We start from the raw sequence: 22,273 nt of genomic DNA on the forward strand, positions 1-22,273 counted from the left end.
TCGCTGAAGACTGGAGCGGGTAATGGTTTTGGTCATGGTTTCCGGGTCGGGTGCAAAGAACTTGGTGGTTTTGTCTGTCATTGTTGTCGTTTTATTGCATCCCTTAAGCTCATAATTTTCTATAAGCCAATGGCTGGGTGTAATGAGAATTCTGCCGCATTTGCGTGAACAGTACCTCTCTGCTTTAAGGCTAAAAGATGGCATTTATGGGATGTCGTCCGAAACGAAACGGGAGGTTGGCGTAAGCTATGGGACAACAGCAAGTCAAAGCTCTTGCTGATCGAGGAAGGTCTGCGAGAAATAATAAATCAGTTGCAAAGAATAAAGATGGTGAGAAACCAGAGTTTCACGCTTCTGGTAAGTGAAACCCAAGTTGTGTCTATATCTAGTCATAAATTTTCTCGTAGGAGGTCGATATCTATCGACCACACTCTCGATGGAATTGCAGATTTGTGCAGCTTTCTGAAGATTTTTGGTCAGGTATCTTTTAATCGCGTGTAGATTAGGCTTCGACGAATTTACCAACTGGTTAAGGCCAAGGTTTAAATTGCAATTGCAAGTAAACATATGGTCTCTATTGCAGTAATGTTTATTTTTAACTTCTCTGAAAGAGACGACGAAATGACGCATGGTACGTACATATGTATCGCGAGGGGCGTTAATTTGTTTCAATGTACACTCGCTTGAGGCTATTTAAAGCGCCTCGATGTTACTACATTTTGGGGGTTTCTGAGGTCACACCGTGCCTGTAATACCGATGAAATGATAAGCATTTGATGTTTTTTTTTTTCAAATGGATTTACAATGCAAAATGGAATCACTCAACGTTGTCACAACATAATTAAGAAGAGGGATTAATTTGCAGTGTTGAAAAATAGTACAAACGCCTGATTTACCCGATGTTGAGTTTTTTAATTTAAGTTATTATCGTGTCTTCCTATTCAAGAATTTTTTGAGAATGTTTTGTAAATTCTCTTCAGTGCACATCAAATTATTCAACTATTACCAAATTAACTACCCCCTCTCCCAGTTTAATTCAATATTTTTAATCGTGTCTATTATTCATTATAGTTAGTATAACTTCATTAAACGTAAAATCAGTTTAGTATACTGTTTGCAATTCTGTATAACTTAAAGATTTGTGAATTTTAGCTCAAATCTTTCTGTTTGATCACTTGGAACCAATTGTGGAATCCATATAATTATGCATAAAATTCAATAATTATATAGCAGGAAAATTTGACAGAAATGTGGATAGTTTTAATTAAAATGATCATTGTTGATTTCAAAGACTCAGAAAAACTACTATTGAAAACACGACAGGTAGTTTCATTATTTGAAGTCACACCTCTTTGGAAAGAAGTCATATGATGAGCTGTCATGTTGAAAATGAAACTTTGACATTATAACATCTTCCCTTTTGAAAGAAGACTTGATAGATGTCCTTAGAAATCACCAGCATAAATGGCTGTAAACGACGAAGAGTCCACAGGTTGTGTAGTCTTAAAAACAGGCTGTAAACCTTTGGCTTGCCAATATGGATGCTGGTAAACTTAATGGTAGTGTCTTTATAGATTTAAAGAAAGCCTAGACCATAACATCTTACTACGTAAACTTTCTTGTTACGGTGTCACTGGCAATGCTCTTCAGTTGCTTAAATCCTATTTGATTGATAGAACACAAAGATCTTTCGTAAATGGATTCTTATCCACAGAACAATATGTATCATGTGGCATTCCCCAGGGTTCTATACTTGGGCCATTTTTGTTTACAATTTATATAAACGATTTCCCAAAATGTCTACAACATACAACACCTGGTATGTTTGCCAATGATACTTATACAACTATGGCTCATGAAGATATATCCACAATTATTGAATGTTCCTTAAATAGTGATTTAGCTGCAGTACATGATTGACTTCAGACAAACAAATTAAGCTGAAATACCTCCAAAACTAGTTATATGACTATTGGTTCACGGCAAAACTTGACGAAAGCTAAATTCATGAATTTAAAGATGGATGATTGGCCAATTGAACATAATATACAAAAATTTGGTTTTATCAACGGAGTTGATAATGTAAATTGGCCACCGTACAGAGATTCTAAAAGCTGACGTTTCGAGCGTTAGCCCTTCGTCAGAGCGAAGGGCCCTTCGTCAGAGCGATTCGCTCTGACGAAGGGCTAACGCTCGAAACGTCAGCTTTTAGAATCTCTGTACGGTGGCCAATTTACATTATCAACTCCGTTGATAAAACCAAATTTTTGTATACTACTTCCCCACCGACGCAGCACCACAGTTTCTTTAGAAACTAGCCCTTCATTCAATTGAACATAAACCTTCTACTAAGTTATAATAAATTTGGGGGTTCATATTGATGAAATGCTAACCTGGGATGATCAGATCAAACATATTTCATCTAAAGTCTTGAATGGCTTGTGAATGTTGTATTTAGCTAGAAAATTAACTGACAATCAAGAGACTCTTAAGACAATTTACTATTCACTTGTACAACCTTATTTTGATTGTTGTGATGTTGTATGGAGTGACTGCTCCAAAACACGTGCTGACAAATTACAAAAGTTACAAAATAGAGCAGCATGAATTATTACTAGGGCTGATTACTCTATTCGATCATCAGCAGTGCTAAATTCTTTAGAGTGGTATAACTTAGAAGAAAGAGAGAAAAGGCACTTGTTAATTGCGATGTTTAAAGTATTCAATAACAATTGTCCGACGTATCTCCAGGAGTATTTTCATAGAACCTCAGAAGTTCACAATTATAATTTTAGGAGTTCGAACTATGACCGTTACCTAAAACGAATGTTTTAAAACGTTCTTTCTCTTATCGAGGTGCAAATGCTTGGAACCAACTGTCAAATCAAATACATGAGGTAAAGGATCTTGCAAGCTTTAAACGTGCGATATCCTAGGACTTATTTTATATCGCTAGGGCACATTTTTTACATGGCTTGTTCGTATTATTATATAGTAAATTATGTTTGTTACTAATTATTACTATTGTTTAATTTCTTTGACATTAAATAATATTTAGCGCTAAGTTATACCTAGTTCATTAGTCGTTTTAACATTTATATCTTGTAATTCTTGTAATTTTTTTAGCATTTATATTTTGTAATTCTTACACGGCATGTCTGAAAACCAGCTTGCTGAGCCATTTACCGTGTTTTAAATAAAGTTGATTGATTGAAGGGGTTTAGGGTTCCAGGGCTCCGGGCCTAAAAAAGCAGGGCTCCAGGGCTCCATTGAAGCTACTTTCAGGGCTCCGGGCTCCACAGCTAGAAATGATCAGGGCTCCAGAGGGAGAAATGATCGGGCTCCGGGCTCCACAGCAAAAAAATCCAGGGCTCCAGTAGTGGTGCAAGCGCAAGCACGAGAGCGCTAATTTCACCTTGAAAACGGGTTGACACAAGCACAAGCACAAGCACAAAGATCAAAAATGTTTCCTTTTCCTTTTCCTTGTGCTTGCGCTTATGCTCGCTTTTTGCTAGCATTGTGTGAAAACGAAATGCAGTAAAAGCACAAGGAAATTTGCTACGTCTGGCCAATTAAAGCACTCATTCCAGATACTCCATGTCTGAACATTTGAACAAAATGGCAGATGCTGTGGTTGATTTTTTATGCTTGTGTCAATGTTCATTTTCACTAGCATAAGCTACTTATGCTTGTGCTGTGTCGCTAGTGAAAACCAGGCTTAATGGTTGACCGTGACTGTGTTCAGATCCTTGCAATAGGGTTTCTACAGATGATAGAGAAATAAGTACCTGTGATTTCTTCGGTGCATGCAGTTACCAGATACAAGAGCATATACCGTAGGAACGTGGTCTTATCATCTTCTTGCAAACTGCTGCAGTCCACGGGTTCCTGGTTTGGCTTCTTTAACCTAACACTCTCAGACTGACCATGCTACAATTCAGGCAGAGCCGTACCTTTGAGGTTATTATAGTGGGCGTGCTTCTGTTTGGAGGCAATGAGCTTAAATAATAATAATAGTATTATTATTTAAGCTCACATCCTTTGCAAAAACTGTAAGATCAAGCAGCCTTGAGGTTCTCTTGCTGAATAGGCTTTGCACTTGAGAGGAGCCAATATCATCAGGTGTATTCACAACAGTCTAACAGAGCCAGATGTGGATGGGGTTTTCCATCGTCTTCCTTCTTTGTATTTACCTTCACAGACCCTACATGTAACTGCACTCTCATACGCCATTCTTTTTGCCAACAGAAATAAATAATATTATCATTCGATGGATTTTTTCCTTCCTTTTCATTGGCCAAGAGCCCACCACGTGACCTGCAAATAACTGTCTCCAAATAACTGTTTTGCTGCAAATGATATTCTGCTCATGCGTAATTGAAACCACGCTCTTGTGTGAAAATGGCAGTTCGCTTTCCTGAGCTTTCAGAAAAAGATTTAATTGTTGGGAATTGTGAAAAATAAAGTTAACTCAGTCATCAAATGAGAAAATAATTATTATTGTTAAACTCCTGTTGATATCAAACATTGAAAACTGAATAAAGGCATTAAATCATACATGAACAGAAAGAACTGCCCCTTAAAAAATCTAAGTAAGAGTTGCCCTTCCCCTACAGGCAGGGTAGTTGTGTTGAAAAATGTCATGCGCAGCCGTATTATATTATTTTTTTGCTTTACAGTAGTCCTAAGCAACTTCTTTTGTGAGCTTTTCTCTATGTCTTGGAATTTGATCTTGTGATTTTGACTCTAAACATGTTTTAATGTTATAGATATTTCAAGGAGGCCTCTGCCAGATACTCCTCTTCAGCAACAACAGGCGGCGCAGTGGGACTCGAAAGATGATCTGCTAGTAACAGATGATAATTTTGATAAATCAATATTTGTGGCAATTCATGACTTTCAAGCTGCTGGCAGCAATCAGCTTAGCATTCATTTGGGAGAAGAGATAGCTATTCTTCGTTACAATGACACAAATGAATGGTGCGAGGGGCGGGCAAGAAATGGGAATATCGGCTGGTTGCCAACTAGCTATGTCAAACCAGTGAACAGCTTGGAAAAGCATTCATGGTACCATGGAACGATTGGGCGTAATGCTGCAGAATATCTTCTTAGCAGTGGAATTAATGGAAGTTTTCTTGTGCGTGAAAGTGAAAGTAGTCCAGGACAGCTCTCGATATCGTTGCGTTTTGATTCGCGTGTGTACCATTACAGAGTTAGCAACTCTCCAGATGGGAAAATATATGTTTCAACGGAAAATAGGTTCTCCACGATCGCAGAGCTTATTCACCATCACTCGGTTCATGCAGATGGACTTGTCACAACTCTTCATTATCCAGCGGCAAAGACTGATAAGCCAGTAGTGTACAGCTTTTCTCCTGAGCCAGATGAGTGGGAAATAGCAAGAACTGAAATTGCCATGAAACATCGGTTGGGTGGTGGACAGTATGGGGAGGTTTATGAAGCATTGTGGAAGAAATATGATCGACTGGTAGCAGTGAAAACTCTTAGGGTGAGTACATTTTATCTAAGAGTTGTTGTGATATCAGGACATGTAACTTATGTTACGCTTGATGGTTTATCAGTATCTAGGCAGGCTGTATGTTTGCAAACTGAATATGTGTGGTGAAAGTAGTAGTGATACAAAAAATGTAACGTTTTTGGTGTAAAGGTTCAATGTTGCTGCTCATGATCACATGTAGTGTGAATGAGAAGAGCAGTACTCTTTCTTAATTAAGAAGAAAGTTATTTACCATTGTTCCTGCGAACACAAGTTCTACATAGTTAATAATGCAGGGTTTTGGGTGGAAATGTTCTGTGTGTTGTTTTGGTTAATTGCATAGTGGTGATCGTTTTTTGTTAAATCAACTCTTCAGTGAAGTTATTGATTATACTGGTCTGGGGAGAGATGGGAAGGGTGATTTAGCATATCAAACATGCCTCCCACCTCTACGACCAGGGTTCAACGCTGTCTTCATCCATGAGGTGTTACATGTATTTGGTATGTGGGCTGATATGTTGCTCAATATTACTCCAAGGGTTTTTCTCCAGGTACTTGCAAAGACTCGGGTATAAGCCACACCTTCTTGCACAAGTTTTGGGCCAAAAATCGTGGGTGGGGCTTATACATGAGACCATTGCTTTCAGAGGGAGTAAACCGGCTTGTAGGAATCACAAATTGAACTGAAAACCTTTAGTAACTAAAGATTAGACATATTGAAACCAGGCCTTCTGATATTATGCGATGGTGCGATTTCGCACAATCAACCTCAAATCGCATCCGATCGCACAATTCACGAAAAATCGCATAATTCGCAAAAGGACACACAAAATTCATAAAATGAAACATAAATCAAGACGTTTCTTAGAAATTCCTGCATAAATACGCCATTTTTAAGATGATTTATCTTGGAAAAAGGCTAAAAAACCTTTGTCACCTTCGATTTCGTAAACATTCGAAGTTCAAGGCTTTATTTTTCATGTCAGGGACCTGGTACGAGTCTCCTTCTATTGGTGCAACACAAACACGCCCTTATATACACACCACTGAAATGACACAGTTGCCTTCTCTTATAGAAGAGATTTGTGAAAAATAAGCGAAGTTGTACGTTTTTCGGCAAAATGTAGTTTCTTTCGTTGAAAACTGATAAAAACTTACTCATGGATAAGTTTGTTGTGAAAACGCTCGCTTTTTCTTCGACGAAGAAGGAAGTTCCCACATTCCACCCAATCTGACAGCTCACAATCAAGCAAGAAAGTACCTCACAGGTACGCCCCACGTGGACGATGGACTGATGTTTTTCCCGTCGTGCAATATTAGGGCCTTTTATACGAGAGAAAATAAGCCGCGGCTTACTCTGGCTACGGTGTACAAAATACGCAAAAGGAACTATTTATACGAATATATATTCCCAGGTCAATATAAGCCGCGGCTTGAAAAAGACGTGAACGTAGATTTTGTACCATTTATACAGGGTGAACATTCGAGTCTTCTGTAAGCCGCGGCCAGAGAAAGCCGCGGCTTATTTTCTCTCGTATAAATGGGGGTATGGCCCTATTGTGATTGACCATCTTCGGAAGTTCGTGGTTGACGAGCACCTTGATCATTCATTTGGCATGTTAGCTGTGTCCTTTCAACTTTTAACGTGGTGCACCGGTAGTGCAGAAGACCTCATTTTTTTTATCCCAACTAATGTCGATAGAGATACATAATTACTGTTCCTTTGTGTTCAAAATGTCTTTAGGGCAGCAAAAAAGTGTTTTTCTTAAGTGAAACCTTATAAAACAAGCTTAAAATTGCTGAGAAAAAAATCGCATCATTTACATTATTTATTGCAAAATTGGCCTTTCTAATCGCACAATCTGCCCTGAAAAAATCGCATAATTTGCATTTTTTAATCGCACCCTATCAGAAGGCCTGTTGAAACCTGTCGTTGTCGTCTCTGCTTTCGGTAGAAGTGGTGGCTCCTAAAGGAACCATTTGTTTGCATCTTCATGTTCTAAACCTGAATCTTGCTCACCAGTAGTTCTTTCAAGAGTTTCATTTGCACTTTGTTTTAGCAGTTAAATTCTAACTGGCATGGAATCTCCATTCCTCTGCACCGATTCACCTCAACACTGATTTCTCCACTACGTGCAAGAAAATACCACGCTATTTGGGAGAACTTGCAAGGCAAATGGCCGACCGTTTCATTGCCCCTCACTACTTTCACAGTGTGTTTGTGTATGGGGTTCTTAAACTCTTGCTAAAACGTAATTGTAATTATTAGAGCAGTGGGGTGAAGTGACACCAAAAATTATTTCCCTGTAATTTTTACCCTAGCACCCAGTTTTGGTAATGTGATGTTAGTTATTCCAAAACTTAAGCTTTATTTATGATATATTAAAGAAAATTAATATGACAGTAATTTGAAACTGACAAAATTTTAATGTGCATTCAAAAGTAATAGTTTGTTTAGAACAAAGGATATTCAACTGTGACATTTTAAAGGGAAGTCCAAAATGTTGAGTTGCTGTCCAACCTGTAATCTTCTCTGTTACATTACAGGAGGATACAATGGAAGTAGATGAATTTTTAAAAGAAGCATCAGTTATGAAGGAGATTAAACACCCGAGACTTGTGCAGTTGTTAGGTGTTTGTACCAGGGAACCTCCTTTCTACATTGTAACAGAGTTCATGTCCTGTGGAAATTTGCTGGACTATCTAAGAAGCTCAGCCAGTAAAGACTTAAATGCTGTTACATTGATGTACATGGCAACACAAGTGGCTGATGCAATGTCTTATTTAGAAAGTATGAATTTTATTCACAGGTATGTGCTTTAGCTGGGAATTCAAAAGTGTACATGTAAGTTGTAAAAAAACTAATAAGGGGGCTGAAAATTGCGATCAATACAGTGCCATTGGCAGCTGAATTTTTTCCCTTTGCAACTGAAATGTCTGGAGAAGTCGCAACTTTGCAATTTGAAAATTGCACAAATTTCACTCTTTTGAAATAAAAGGATTAGCAGACTGGCCACTTTGCCACTACTTAAACAAAGAAATAAAAAATATTTTGTTTCTTGCTCTGATTTTTCTTTCAATCTGAAGATATGGGGCACATTATTTTGTGGCGTAATTTAGCATGATGTTATGTGCACCATTCCCTGGATCATTTGCCATTTTCAGCACTGTCTTTACACACAAGTTTTGTGGGCTGATATTTTTTGTTAAACTGCTGGCAACACAATACATAACTTTGCAAGTTGCGACTAAACTTTTGTATCTTTACTATCCGTCATTTTACTGTTCATAAATAATTTATGACAGGTAAAATGAGGTAAAGGTAAAGTCTGCTACGAGCCTAGAAGGCCCATCAGGCCGGCGCTTATCTCCGGTTTCTGTAGCTTGAAGCGGCTAGGAGTATTTCTACTCCCCCCCTGGATGGGATGCTAGTCCATCGCAGTGTTACCCCCAGCATTTCCGCCGGTACCCATTTATACACCTGGGTGGAGAGAAGCACTGTGAGAGTAAAGTGTCTTGCCCAAGAACACAACACAATGTCCCCGGCCAGGACCCGAATCCCGACCACTCGATCCGGAGTCAAGCACACTGACCATGAGGCCACCGCACCTCCACAACAGTAAAATGAAGGATTGTAAAAAATTAACGTTATTTGAATCTCGTGGAAGTAACTCATTGTTTAAAATTTTTGTTAAAAGTCTCAAATCTCTATTTTTGTGGCTGCTATTGCTATGGTAGTAACTACACTATTATTATTATAGTAATAAACCGAATTTTTTTGGCTTACTGTTTACCTTGTTCCATCTTACTGTTTTTATGCTTTTAATGGCCATATGATCACTCTTATGCAATTTTGGAGCAGTATTGCTCTACCAGTATTTATTCTTCGCATGTTTTAATCTTTGTCATGTCTTGAACAAAGATTTGAGTTGCAGAGTTTGCTTTGTTTCTCTGTTCAGGGATCTTGCTGCTAGGAACTGTCTTGTTGGAGAAAACAACCTTGTAAAGGTTGCTGACTTTGGTTTGTCAAGACTTGTGACATACGACGTCTACACTGCTCACGAGGGTGCAAAGTTTCCAATTAAGTGGACAGCTCCAGAAGCTCTGGCCTACAACACATTCTCAATAAAATCTGATGTCTGGGGTATTTGACAGTTGTAACTTCTTTTTTCTTTTTACATTTTTGTCTTGTATAGAGTGAGTTTCAATCGAGTGTCGTAAAACCAAAACCAAAGTAATTACTTTGGCCAATCAAAAAGGCGGGAGACAAATATCCAGTAAACCAATCAAAATTTGAAGTAATTACACCTGTGGAAGCGCGAGCCATGATTGGTTTTGGTTTCACTTCTGATTGGTGGAAAAAGTGGCACGAGAACTTTGAACCAATCACTGAGTGAAGTAATGCAAAACCAATTGAAAGCAATTCGCTAATTACTTTGGACACTCAATTGAAAAGCGCTCTAAAGAAGGCATAATTAATCCAGTGACTCTTGAAGCACCCTTCCCCCCTCTCCTCCCCATTGACATGTAAAATATTGTCTGGCAATAGACAGAGTGAAATCGATTCAAGTCTCACTCCTAACAAACCCCTCATAAAGCTTTTTCAGTTGACTGTTTTCAGCTTAATATCAGACACATCAATATTATTATTGTCACCTCACAGTTTACTGTAATACCCAGTAGACAGCACATCATTGTACTGATTCCATGTTCATAACTTTCCTTTCCTTCCAGGATGTCTAAATGATAAACAGTTTTTTTCTCCCTCTTGCAGCGTTTGGAATACTTCTCTGGGAACTTGCAACGTATGGCATGTCACCCTACCCAGGAATTGACCTTTCGCAGGTGTATGAAATGTTGGAATCAGGGTACAGAATGCCTTGTCCAGATGGGTGTCCTCAAGAGGTGTATGACATGATGAGGAAATGTGAGTTATCAGTATTATTGCTCTTTACGCTCTTCCTTCTAGGAGACAGTGCAGCTTAGTGGCTAGCCGGTGCTTGCCTTGATCAATGTCCAGAGATCCTGGGTTCAAGACCTGTTCCGACCACCAGGTGAATTTTATCCTGGTAGTCCCCGGTTCAACTTCTCGGCTGCACTTGTAAATTTAGCCAACTGGTTTGCCTCCGGCCAGTTGGGATTCTTAACAGTTGTTGTCGTTGTTGCTCTGTTCTGTCATTTCATTTGTTGTGTTTCATTGGCCATGAAAAGCCCTTATGGGGAGTTGTGAATTGAGTATGTATTTTATTGTATTATATCTTTTACATATGCGTGACTATTTTTCTTTTTTTACTTTCTGTGTGAAAGTTTATAAATTTATGGTTTTGCAATGGAGTTGCCATTTTAAATTTTTGCTCAAAGTCTTATAATTATTTCTTGATTAAGCTTAACTGTGGATTAAAAAATTAATAATTTTATGAGGAAAGCAAACCAAGCTTTCAAATTCTCCTGAAGTCTGTCACTAAGAGGTTTTGTTGCTTGTTCCCCTGTCTCCCCCACTACCTCCCCAGTGAAATGTCTTTAGAAAGACGTTGCTAGGACCAAGCATGGGTGTCTGCTCAAAATGGATAGTGATATTATTTTTGTTTAGGTCCATGCAATTCAAGGGCATTGTCCATTTACAGAAGAGTTTTGCAACCAGTCAGTTAATAACTATGTAGTGCAGGGTTTTTTCTTAATTATTAGGCATTAATTCCTTCTAGGTTGGAGCTGGGATCCTCTGGACAGACCAGCATTTTCTGAGATCCACAAATGGTTAAATACTGTCTTCTCAACCACAAGTGTTGATGAAGGTAAAGTGGAGCCTTTCAATAGGATATTGTGCTTCATGTACTCCTTGAAGTCCGTGAAAAGCCCTGGAAGTTAATTTTGGACTTCAAGGGCACTTGAAAAGCCCTTGAAAAAAAAAATTTGTGGAAAACTGCTTGAAAACCGCTTGAATTTTTGCATGGGTGAAAATTGTTGAGATTGCAAATATGCTAAGTCAAAGAGGCTTTTCAAAAATTGAGCCCAAAATTGACTATTGGGGAAACCTTAAAAACCAAAAGTTAGAATATGCCCATGCTTGCACTTAACTTGCAGGACGTGGGAATTAATATCAAGGTAGGCCTCATGGTTAGAGTGCTCGACTCCAGATCGAGTGGTCCGGGTTTGGGTCCTAGCCGGGGACATTGTGTTGTGTTCTTGGGCAAGACACTTTACTCTCACGGTGCCTCTCTCCACCCAGGTGTACAAATGGGTACCGGCGAAATGCTGGGGGTAACCCTGCGATGGACTAGCATCCCATCCAGGGGGGAGTATAAATACTCCTAGTCACTTCATGCTATGGAAACCGGAGATAAGCTCCGGCCTGATGAGCCATCTGGCTCATAAGCAGTGACTTTTTTCTTTGACTAGGCTTTTTCAGAAAAGAAAACACTGAAACACAATGTATGGCTTAGAAATCCCCTTGCAAAGACTGCTTGAAAACTCAATTTAATGCCTTGAATACTCCTGGTATTTTATAGACAAAATCCAACGCAAACCCTGTAGGTCCTCCTGGCCATTCTATATTTAATTACCCATTCGCACCTTAAGCACTCCCAATCTGCAAGCAAAATAATCTGGCGTAAGCCAAGAGTATGATCTGTAAGTCTCACTCTCAGGAGTTGATGGGACAAAAGGATAATCGGTTGCTTCTTTACTATAATGGTTTAGTAAATTTTCAGCTCCGACTATTGCATTTCTAGCTTTTTGATTGGCTAAAAAACTCCGACTATGAGCCAATAGTCGAAGTTTTACGTCATATGGAAAGTAGTGCGCCAAGATGCTCTTTCCGGACGCTTTGTAAAATTGTGGAAATAAAAATCGGCGGCAAAACCCGGTTTGAGAATTTACTAAAACGATTATTCCATTTGCCCTTGTTGGATATGAAGTGATTATGACCAACTTACACTACGTGCTCGTTGGTTATTTTATCACTTCATATCCAACTTGGGCTCATGGAATAATTGTTATTTATTTCTTTAATAGTGAGACAAAAAGGGCCTTTAATAATAATAAATAGTAATGAACTACACTACTATATTCACTCCTACAGGGTTCCCAGGATGCCCCCCACTTGACGAGTAAAATCGTCTGGCATTAGACAGAGTAAAATCTGTTGAGTCTCACTCCCAGGGGTCAATGGGTTAATTGTCAACTGTATTTAGCAATTGGAGCACTAATTCGGGACTCTGTACAGAAATCAAATCAAATTAACTCAACTCGTGTCAAATTGTAGCTTGGGTTTTTGAGGAGAGGCAGAAGCTGGAGTACACAGTTATGGTTGTCATTTTGGTTCTGACACAGCCTTTGTGTGATATCATTAAAGTGCCCCTGTGGTGAAAAAAAATCACTTTCTTTTTTCTTCAGATTTTGGAATTATTTTGTTTGTTTTGAAACACCTGACTGGCAAAATTTTGAGCTTTGATTTTTATCCAAAGGCTGTTTACTTTGAGTGTAAGTTTTGGATCGGAATTAACGTCCTCCATTACTCACATTCAAAACAAACTCGCAGATTGGACCTCAGAGGGTTGGATCCAGGGAAAAGTGATGTCAAAGGCTCACTAGCTCAAAATTTCAGCATGTGAATGCAGCTTGTTATAAACGCAAAACGTCAGGTTAAAAGTCTGAAAGCCCAAAACTCCCCTGCTGCATATTAATTCTGCGGTGTACACACATGTTGCATTCTTAAACTTGTGAACCTTTGAAGTCATTTTCTCCTCGAACCAACTCTTTCAAGAACTTAAAGTTAGTAATGGTAGACGATTAAAGTGAAAAATTCCAGTTAAAATAAACAGTTGTCTTTTTGAAATCAAGGCGTAAAGCTTTAGTTGCTTAGTGTTTGGTTAACATACGTTTGAAATCCATAGAAAAATAAGAATTGATTTTTTGGTCACAGGGGCACTTTAAGGCAACTGTAATTTGTTACAATAATATTATTCAAGATGGTAGCACCCAGGAAATTTTAAGCACTAATAAGCGAAATTGAAATTGATTTATTTAGTATAAAAATGCTTTGAATATTTAAGAGAATTTGAAACATTTTTTTCCGGTAGCTTAAAGATTTTCTTTTTGAAATAATCTGAATTTAGAATAATTAATTCAAGTGAAAAACATCATTGGCAAATGCCTCAATTGGCAGGGGATAACCTGGGCCAGGTTGTTCAAAGGTTAGTTGTTACTAACCACGTGATGAGATGACCATGTTGGTGTACAAAACAACAGAAAATGGCCCCACAAGTTTTCATAATAATAGAGTCAAATTCCCAAAAGACATTTTACTGCATCGTACTGTACACCAACATGGCTGCCGTGACATCAGATTCAAACCATCAATACTAATAGGATTTAATAGTACTGTCTTAACCATTTGTGAGCACTAACTGTGCGTCAAGCAACCCAGACCAATAAGCTGTTTACAAAGACCACTGATGACAAAATACACATAATGATGATGATGATGATGATAGCTGCCAGGTGGTCAGAGCAGGATTTAAAGCAATAGAGAATGTCACATTGTAAGACATGCAGAACTGTCTTAAGAATATCTTTGGTGTTTGTTATTTTGTCAAATCCCTTCTAAAGCTCATTAATAATTCATGATGTTATAAGCTAACCAGAGCGCCTCATTCGGGTCAGGTGGATGAGTTTGAAACTCAATGAAACACCAGTTGAAAATCACTAGTGTTTCATCACATTTTCATCACTAGTGTTTCATCCCGTTTTCATCACTAGTGATAAAATTGTTCTTAATCTGCATATTGATAGATGACTCAAACACAGCTTAACATGAATCATTAATTTTTAATAAACGTTTGCCAGGAAAAACATTTCAAATTACAAACTAACAAACTCAAGTCACTTGAAATTAAAGTTTACAGTACATTTCTTAAAGTCACCGAAACAGACTGGCATAGTATCCATATCCACATTCTGAGAAACTTTTTCTACTTTCCGTAACACAAATTCACTGCTAGAATCGACACTAGTTGTCGCACTAACTGTTGATGATTCCAACTTAGGACCTAGTACTGCTCATACATTAGTTTGCCACCTCTTGAACAAATTTGGATAACCAATAGGTGAGCGACAATGTGTCCATTTCTGTTATGGGCAGAGTAAGCGGCAGAACTTTGTCCAATTCATACTCTTTAAAAACTCCACTAACTTCGACTATTGGAAACTTGACACTTCGCACTTGTTGCCAATCCTCAAAAATGCCTACTGCCCACTTATTTTTATATCTTTTAGACTTCGGTACTGCTCTGTCTATGCAAAGGTCAAGTTCACAACGCTTTTGGAATACAAATTTGGTGCAACACGAAACTATTGGATAATTAAAAACAAAAGCTCGCAAATACAGTGAATACCGACTGAATACAACAAATCACACATACAAGGCATTTAAAGAAAAATGGGAAAAATACAACACTGCATCATTTTGTATTGTTTCTTTACAGAAGTAATTTCAAAAACTCATGCTTCGGGTTTCATCAGGTTTCCAAACGCTCGAAAACAATAAAACCACTCGGCCTGCGGCCTCATGATTTCAAATGTTTTTTCACGTTTGCAAACCTGATGAAACCCTCGCACTTGTTTTTGAAATAGTACAGTACTTATTACGTTTCTAATGAACAGGGATAGCACAGTGGTGAGAGCACTCACTTCACACCAATGTGGCCTGAGTTCGATTCTCAGACTTGGTATCACATGTGGGTTGAGTTAGTTGGTTCTCTACTCTGCTCTGAGAGGTTTTTCTCCGGGTTCTCTGGTTTTCTCCTCTCCTCAAAAACTAATATGATGTAAGATGAGTTGATTTGATTTGATTTGATTTATTTTCAGTGTCCTCAATTAGTGACTCAGAGCTAAATACACTGCCGACTTAAATAAAGTTCATCATCATCATCATCCAGCAATAAATAGCACTTAAATATACATCTTATTAGATGTTTTGGTGTTAAGTATCGCTGAGTATGTCTACGAGTTGTGCTGTATTTTGACGAGCCCACTAGGGCAAGTCAAAATACAAAGAACTTACTTGTTTCGGTACAATAACTAAGACAGTTTGATAATAATGTGAAGAACTGTAACAAGAAGTGATAGCTAGAAACAACTTATAGTTGCAAGCAAGCCTGAAAAAAGTCCAGACTTGAATGGGATTAACGATGAAAGTATTAATGATATATGAAATGGATCATATATTATGAACTGCGGATATGAAATCAAGTGAAACTATGATCCTCGCAGTTATGAATGCAATTTTTGCAATTGCGTAAAGAAGCCCGAAAATTTCAGGACTTCAACGGGGTTTGAACCCATCACCTCACGATACGCAAAGATTGCGTTCATAACTGCGAGGATCATATATAGCTCCACTTGATTTTATATTCGCAGTTCATATATGATCCATTTCATATATCATTTCATCAAGGATTCATTCCTCATGGGAACATTGGAACCCACAAATGACCAGCTCCCAATGTCAGTGGCTTCATAGCTCAGTTGGTTAGAGCGTCGCACCGTGTATCACAAGGTCACGGGTTCAAACCCCGTTGAAGTCCTGAAATTTTCAGGCGTCTTTATACAATTGCAAAAATTGCGTTCATAACTGCCAGGATCATAGCTTCACTTGATTTCATATCCGCAGTTCATATATGATCCATTTCATATATCATTTCATTGTTGATTCATTCCTCACGGGAACATTGGAACCCACAAATGACCAGCTCCCAGCGTCAGTGGCTTCATAGCTCAGTTGATTAGAGCAGCGCACCGGTATCACAAGGTCACGGGTTCAAACCCTGTTGAAGTCCTGAAAATTTCAGGCTTCTTTACGCAATTGCAAAAATTGCCTTCATAACATTACTGCGAGGATCATAGCTTCACTTGATTGAATGGGATTAGACCCATCGCTGCTTGAGTTGTTTATCTAACTGCAATCACCTCTCTAACTTCTATTTCATGTCCAGTCCACATTTACAGTGTATATGAAATTTTGTATGTTCTAGAACTGTAACAAAGAAGTGCAAAAAAACTGAAGGCATAAGACACTGTGACTTGTATTTCTATGTTTTTTTTGGCAGAAGTGGAAAAGGCTTTGGAAAAGCAAATGTCGAAAAAAGTGAAAGGAAAAAAGAATAAGAAGAATAATGATTCCCCTTCAATTATGCATGAAGAAGACAAGAGGAAAACAGAAGGGAACTTGAGATCCTCGACCTTTAAAAAACTTGCCACTTCTCTAAACCCTTCTAGGCCTCCTCCGGAGCCACCAGCCAGGCCAACAGTCAAAGAGCAAGATAATACTAAAGAAGTATCTGAACCACGATCACCACTTCATGGACAACCAACAGCTCCTGTTATGTTTGATGTAATAAAGGAATTGGGTGGAAGGTCAGGGAGCTTGAAAAAGACATCTGATCATGGGAAATATTCTGGTAGCACCCCACAGGAAGGACAGCCCTCACAATTTATTGTGAGCAATGTGCACCAACGCCCACCCGCACCTTTGCCATCCAATTATCAACAGCAGAATCGTGCTCTTTTATCTCTAGGGCTTGAAAATGAAGAAGTGCTTCCCACAAAATCACATCAAATGACAAAGAGACCATTACCCATGACTCCAGGTCAAAATAGACAACTGCCAGCTTATTCTTCTCATCCACTTAAAAAGTCATCCGTGAGCTCTCCACCATCTTCTCCAACTAATAAAGTGGCCACAGATATTAGACCAAAATATGTGATGCAAGCAGAGAAAGTTAAAGCTACAGCGGAACAACAGGGGACCCAATCTGTTGGGAAAGCCAAACCGGCAAAGGGTGCCGGGACACGAATGAAACAACCGGACAGTGGGACAGTGGATGATGATACACCAAACAGTCCAGTGCCACGACCCCGAAACCGGCCTCCTCCACCACCGCCACCTGGCCCACTAAAAGACTCTGGAAAGTCAATTTCAAATTCAAGTTTATCTTCTGAGAGCAGTGTATCACAACTTTCAGGTGAGCCTCAGAAACCACCTCCCAAACCTCGGCCAGTACCACGCCCTAGATTCAGGGCAGAGCAGTCATCAGCTGTTATTGATCAGAATCACAGTCCTGTTGTGAGTGAAAGTGACAAAGGACCTCCATCCTCTGGATGTGTATCACCAACTGGAAACAAACCCAGCCGTAACGTTTCCCGACAACCTTCTATCACATCAAGACCAGCCCATCCTCCACCTGCAGTTCCAGACATTTCAAAAAAGCTCAGTGACAGCAGTATTCCAGTAAACCAACAAAAACCAACTCCCCCCACAACCAAACATGCATCAGCAGGAGCCACACCAAAGCCGAAACCCCCAGTCAAACCACCCGTTTCCAGAAAGCCTAAAGTAACACCCCCTAGTTTACAACCTGACTCCCGTCTTTCGCCAGAGGTGAATGAAATATTAAAACTTTCTAACCAATGTCAGGAAAAGGTCAAGGAAATTTTGTCTTTGACTGATGCTAGAGTTATGGACAATTCGCAGAACAATCTTCTTGATGTTTTTGATGAACTTAAAAAAATCTCAGTTGAAGTGCTGGAATCATCATCAAGCTTGACAGACGCATTAGGCCCACAAGCACGGTTTAGAGTTCGCCGAACTGTGACAGATCTTGAGAGCAGATGCAGTGACATGCAAGGTGTGATGCAAACAGTTGGACCAAACCCCAATGCGGTTGATTTGGAGCGTCTTGGAAAAGCTGTACACAGTTTTTCTGGTGCTCTAGACAGCATTTGCAACACAGTCAGGGCTACTGCATCTTGACATCATCCATATCTTACCAACAAACACATGTTGTCTCCAACTGAAATACTGTAAATTCACAATTAAATGAAATTAAATTTTGGTATTACAGAGATGTAGCATCTTGTTATGGCAAACATCTTTTCTTGGGATTACTCAAAATTTGTTTGGAGCATAGAAAAAACTTCTTGTAAATACTGACAGTAGATACAGCAATAGGAAACGAGAAATAAACCATTGAAGGTCTGTACAGATGGTCCCCAATCAAATTGCTTTCACATTGAAATATTTAAGTGCCCCTGTGATCAAAAAAGTCCTTCCTTTTTTTTTTCAGATTTTGAAAGTGTGTTTGCTTAACACCTGACTGGCAAACTTTTGAGCTTTGATTTTTATCCAAAGGCCGTTTACTTTGAGTTTAAGCTAGTTTAAGTTTTGGATTTCACAGTCCACCATTACTCACATTCAAAACTGACCGTTTGGACCTCAGAGGGTTGGATCCAGTGAAAAGTGACTTCAAAGGCACACTAGTTTAAGATTTCAGCATGTGAATACAGCTTATTATATATGCAAAACGCGAGTTTAAAAGTCTGAAAGCCCAAAACTCCCGTGCTGTATGTTAATTCTGCGGCATACACACACATTGCGTTCTTAAACTAGTGAGCCTTGGACGTCATTTTCTCCTCTATCCAGCTCTCTCAAGAACTGAAGTTTGAAAAGAAAGGCCGTTAAAAAGAGAAATTCCAGTTAAAATAAACAGGTGTCTTGAAAATCGAGGCTTAAAACCTTGGTCATTTAGTGTTTAGTTAACATAGTTTTGAAATCCAACGAAAAATACGAATTGATTTTTTGGTCACAGGGGCACTTGAAGACGTTTCATGCATCATGCATAATTCCCAAAATTTCTTCATGTTCATGTAAATATCGAATAATTCACGTATTTTCACACAAATCAGTGCAATTCATGAATCACGTTTAATTCAAACTTCCACTCGCACCTAGCACCAGTTCTTATCCAACAGCCTACATTTATTGCAAAAGCTTAGCTCTGTTTTAATTAAATAGGAAAAAAATATTGTTGAACATGCAGCCCTTGAGTTATTGTGGTTACCTTGGATGTTTGCCATTAAAGATGATTCATTTCTTCAGCTATTATGTGCGAGAGCTTACCAGTAAGTGTTGAGAATTTTTGTGTACATACTTGACATTATTTTGCAGTCACTACTTATGTAGTTCATGTTAGATAAATGTAATATTATGGATCAGTCGGAATTATGCAACTCACAACCATCTGAATTAACAAACCACTCTATATTTTAATAATGCTTAAGGAAAATTAGTGTAGAATTTTGAAATAATGACAAATCACAAATTTTATTTCATTAATAAGAAACCCCAAGTTAGTTTAGTTAGAGTCTGAGATTAATCAGCTCAGTAATTAAATAGCTGTTGATTTAGAGCAAGTTTCAATCGAGTGTCATAAAACCAAAACCAAAGTAATGACTTTGGCCAATCAAAAAGGACAGAGGCGATCCAGTAAACCAATCAAAACTTGAAGTAATTACACGTAGCTGACACAAAGCGCGGGAAAATGTGCATGCGCCAGTCACGATTGGTTTTGGTTTCACTTCTGATTGGTTGAAAAAATAGTGCAAGAACTTTGAACCAATCACTGAGTGAAGTAATGCAAAACCAAAGCAGTTCGCTAACTACATTTGACACAATTGAAAACCGCTCTATCTGGCTTCACAGTATTGCTGGTGAGTTGCTTGAAAATTACCCAAAAAGTTTCGATCCTGTGATCAAAACTCTTTTACATCTGTTTGTTGCCTAGCAAGTCAGAAAATTGCTGGATCGCTTTAAATATTTAGTGTGGAAATTATTCCTGAAAAATAGTAACTGGAATTTTTAACCTGAAGATATTTGATTCCTAAGAGTGCAAAACTTAAAAGAATGTGTTATTTTCAACTTTTAGGTGAAAACAAAAATATCTTGGTGTTGTCTGACCTGGTGCAGATTTCCTGTACTGACACTGTGTACACACCAAACCATAATGGTTTGAATAGGCTTTTTCATATAAACTATTGAAGAAAAAAAACTTCATTTAAATAAATTGGCTCATGGGAGCGTGAGGAATAATATTTCTATGGTTAGGGCAAAAAAGGCTACAACAGGAAAGGTTGTGAACTTTTTTACAATATATATTAAAACGTATGTTTGATATAAGGCCATTTTTTGTTTCACTTGTATTTGGCGAAATTTGTGCACTCACCAATTCAGGTTTTTTATTGCAGGTATTTTTTTACAGGTTAAAGGTCAGGTTTACAATCCTAACCCTTTATCAATGTTAACCCTGGCCTAACAACTTTTCTTTTGGCCTAAGGTTACATTAGGAAAGGGTAAAGTTTGTTTAGTAATGTTAAAGGGGCTATGTCACACAAAATGATGAAAATTTCTTGACACCCGAAATGTAGAATGAATCATTGCAATGACCACTTAAAACTGTTGAACAACACAAAAGAAATACAGCAAAAGGAAAAAAAAAAGCATGGATGGACACAAATGGACAAGATTCAAATCGATTGCATTCGGGTAATCTCGAAGTTTATGGCAAATCTCCTGGATAAAGGTCGTTTTTGCTCAGAATCATCTTGTTTGTGATGTAAGGATAATATTATCAGTGAAGGAATTCCACATTACCTTTTTCGAGTTTTAAACTCGTGATTAAGTAGAGATTTCCCCTAAACACCCTAAAATAACATGACGATGACCTGTAATCCTGACCTGTGACCGGCAGAAAATACCAGCCCTTTTTTGAGGGTGAAGGGTAATTTCTAGTGGTATGAATCACAGGAAGACGTGGTTTGGTGCTATTCTGGATTACAAAGTCACAATTCAAAGACTTTTATAACTCATAACTTTCTAATTATAAGCTACATTTTAAATTTCTTTAAACAAGAGTAGCATCAAACTGTATGATTGTCAAGCTCGTTGCAATGCGAACTGTACCTTTGGTGAGTTTCGTTACAAAATATCGGTGCACGAAATCCACCTGTTTAGCTCAAGTCAGGGAATAAAGTAGACTATAAAGCCCAGACAACGAAAGAGGAAAATCTCTGACTAGGGTGGAAATTAAACCCAGAAGCTTTTTATTTGACTGGACACACAGACAGTTGTTCCTCTTACAGAGCTACAAGGCCACACAGGAGCAGGCTGTGGGTCTTACAGATCTTACGTTGATGCAAGAAATAATTGCACATGTTCAAGTTCACTTCAAAACGTAGATTTGCGGCATAACTTTTTGATTACCAAATTTATGATCTAAGGGTAATAATTGGTAATTGCGGAGCTCCGAAGTTAAGAAAATATGGTAACCCATCGATGCGAGAAATTTGGTTTTATAGCCATGACGTCATGAACCGGCCGGCTGTACGTACGTACGTCTGTCCAACCACCTGTCCATGTATGCCAATGTGACCAGTATCATGCTACTTTACAACATCTGTCAAAACGATGTATCCGCTGACCAGTATCACGTGACCATATCGCGGGCTCAAGCTGTCAGCTGTGTTTTTTGGTAGGTACGTTATGTATGAGGACATATATTGTACTGGTTTTCGATTGGATTGCAGGCTCAACCCAGGTTAACTCACCAAAAGATAAGCGAGGCTTCATTTTTCGCGCGTTTTCTGTGGCTCGACGCGGCTACACGGCCATACTACGTCAACTATAGTTCTTACACAATCAACATTTTTCGTGTTCAAGTGGAAAAACGGTTTGGAAAGTGTTTTCTTTCTGCATTTTTCGCTGGTTTCAATCCACTTTGACATATCATGATAGCTGTGGTCCACACTGGCGGCTACGCAGTTATTCAAGTCAAGCATCGGAGGGACATAAACTTAAAGCTGAGAGTTTATTTTTAATTTGCTTAGAGCTGCTTTTTCTCTCTATTGCAATTTTGGCATATCTTTAGAAGCTCTGATAAGGTTACA

The 22,273-nt window shown here is 38.6% G+C and overlaps 1 protein-coding gene across 1 annotated transcript; it reads left to right on the plus strand.

The window, feature by feature from the left end:
- The first annotated feature begins 2 nt into the window (after positions 1 to 2).
- Positions 3 to 18,397, plus strand: LOC138022024 (tyrosine-protein kinase ABL1-like). Its single transcript, XM_068869049.1, has 7 exons — positions 3 to 357; positions 4,770 to 5,509; positions 8,045 to 8,307; positions 9,457 to 9,641; positions 10,272 to 10,424; positions 11,200 to 11,289; positions 16,603 to 18,397. Exons 1-7 carry the CDS (start codon positions 249 to 251, stop codon positions 18,303 to 18,305), a joined length of 3,243 nt encoding a protein of 1,080 aa, XP_068725150.1. The 5' UTR covers positions 3 to 248; the 3' UTR covers positions 18,306 to 18,397.
- Positions 18,398 to 22,273: the final 3,876 nt, after the last annotated feature.

Source organism: Montipora capricornis, chromosome 2 (assembly GCF_036669925.1).
Source record: "Montipora capricornis isolate CH-2021 chromosome 2, ASM3666992v2, whole genome shotgun sequence".
Classification (NCBI taxonomy): domain Eukaryota; kingdom Metazoa; phylum Cnidaria; class Anthozoa; order Scleractinia; family Acroporidae; genus Montipora; species Montipora capricornis.

Coding starts and splice junctions, on each gene's coding strand:
- LOC138022024 (XM_068869049.1), top strand. CDS start 249: ATGGGACAACAGCAAGTCAAAGCTCTTGCTGATCGAGGAAGGTCTGCG. Junction 10,425..11,199: donor GTATGACATGATGAGGAAAT/GTGAGTTATCAG, acceptor AATTCCTTCTAG/GTTGGAGCTGGGATCCTCTG. Junction 11,290..16,602: donor AACCACAAGTGTTGATGAAG/GTAAAGTGGAGC, acceptor TTTTTTTGGCAG/AAGTGGAAAAGGCTTTGGAA.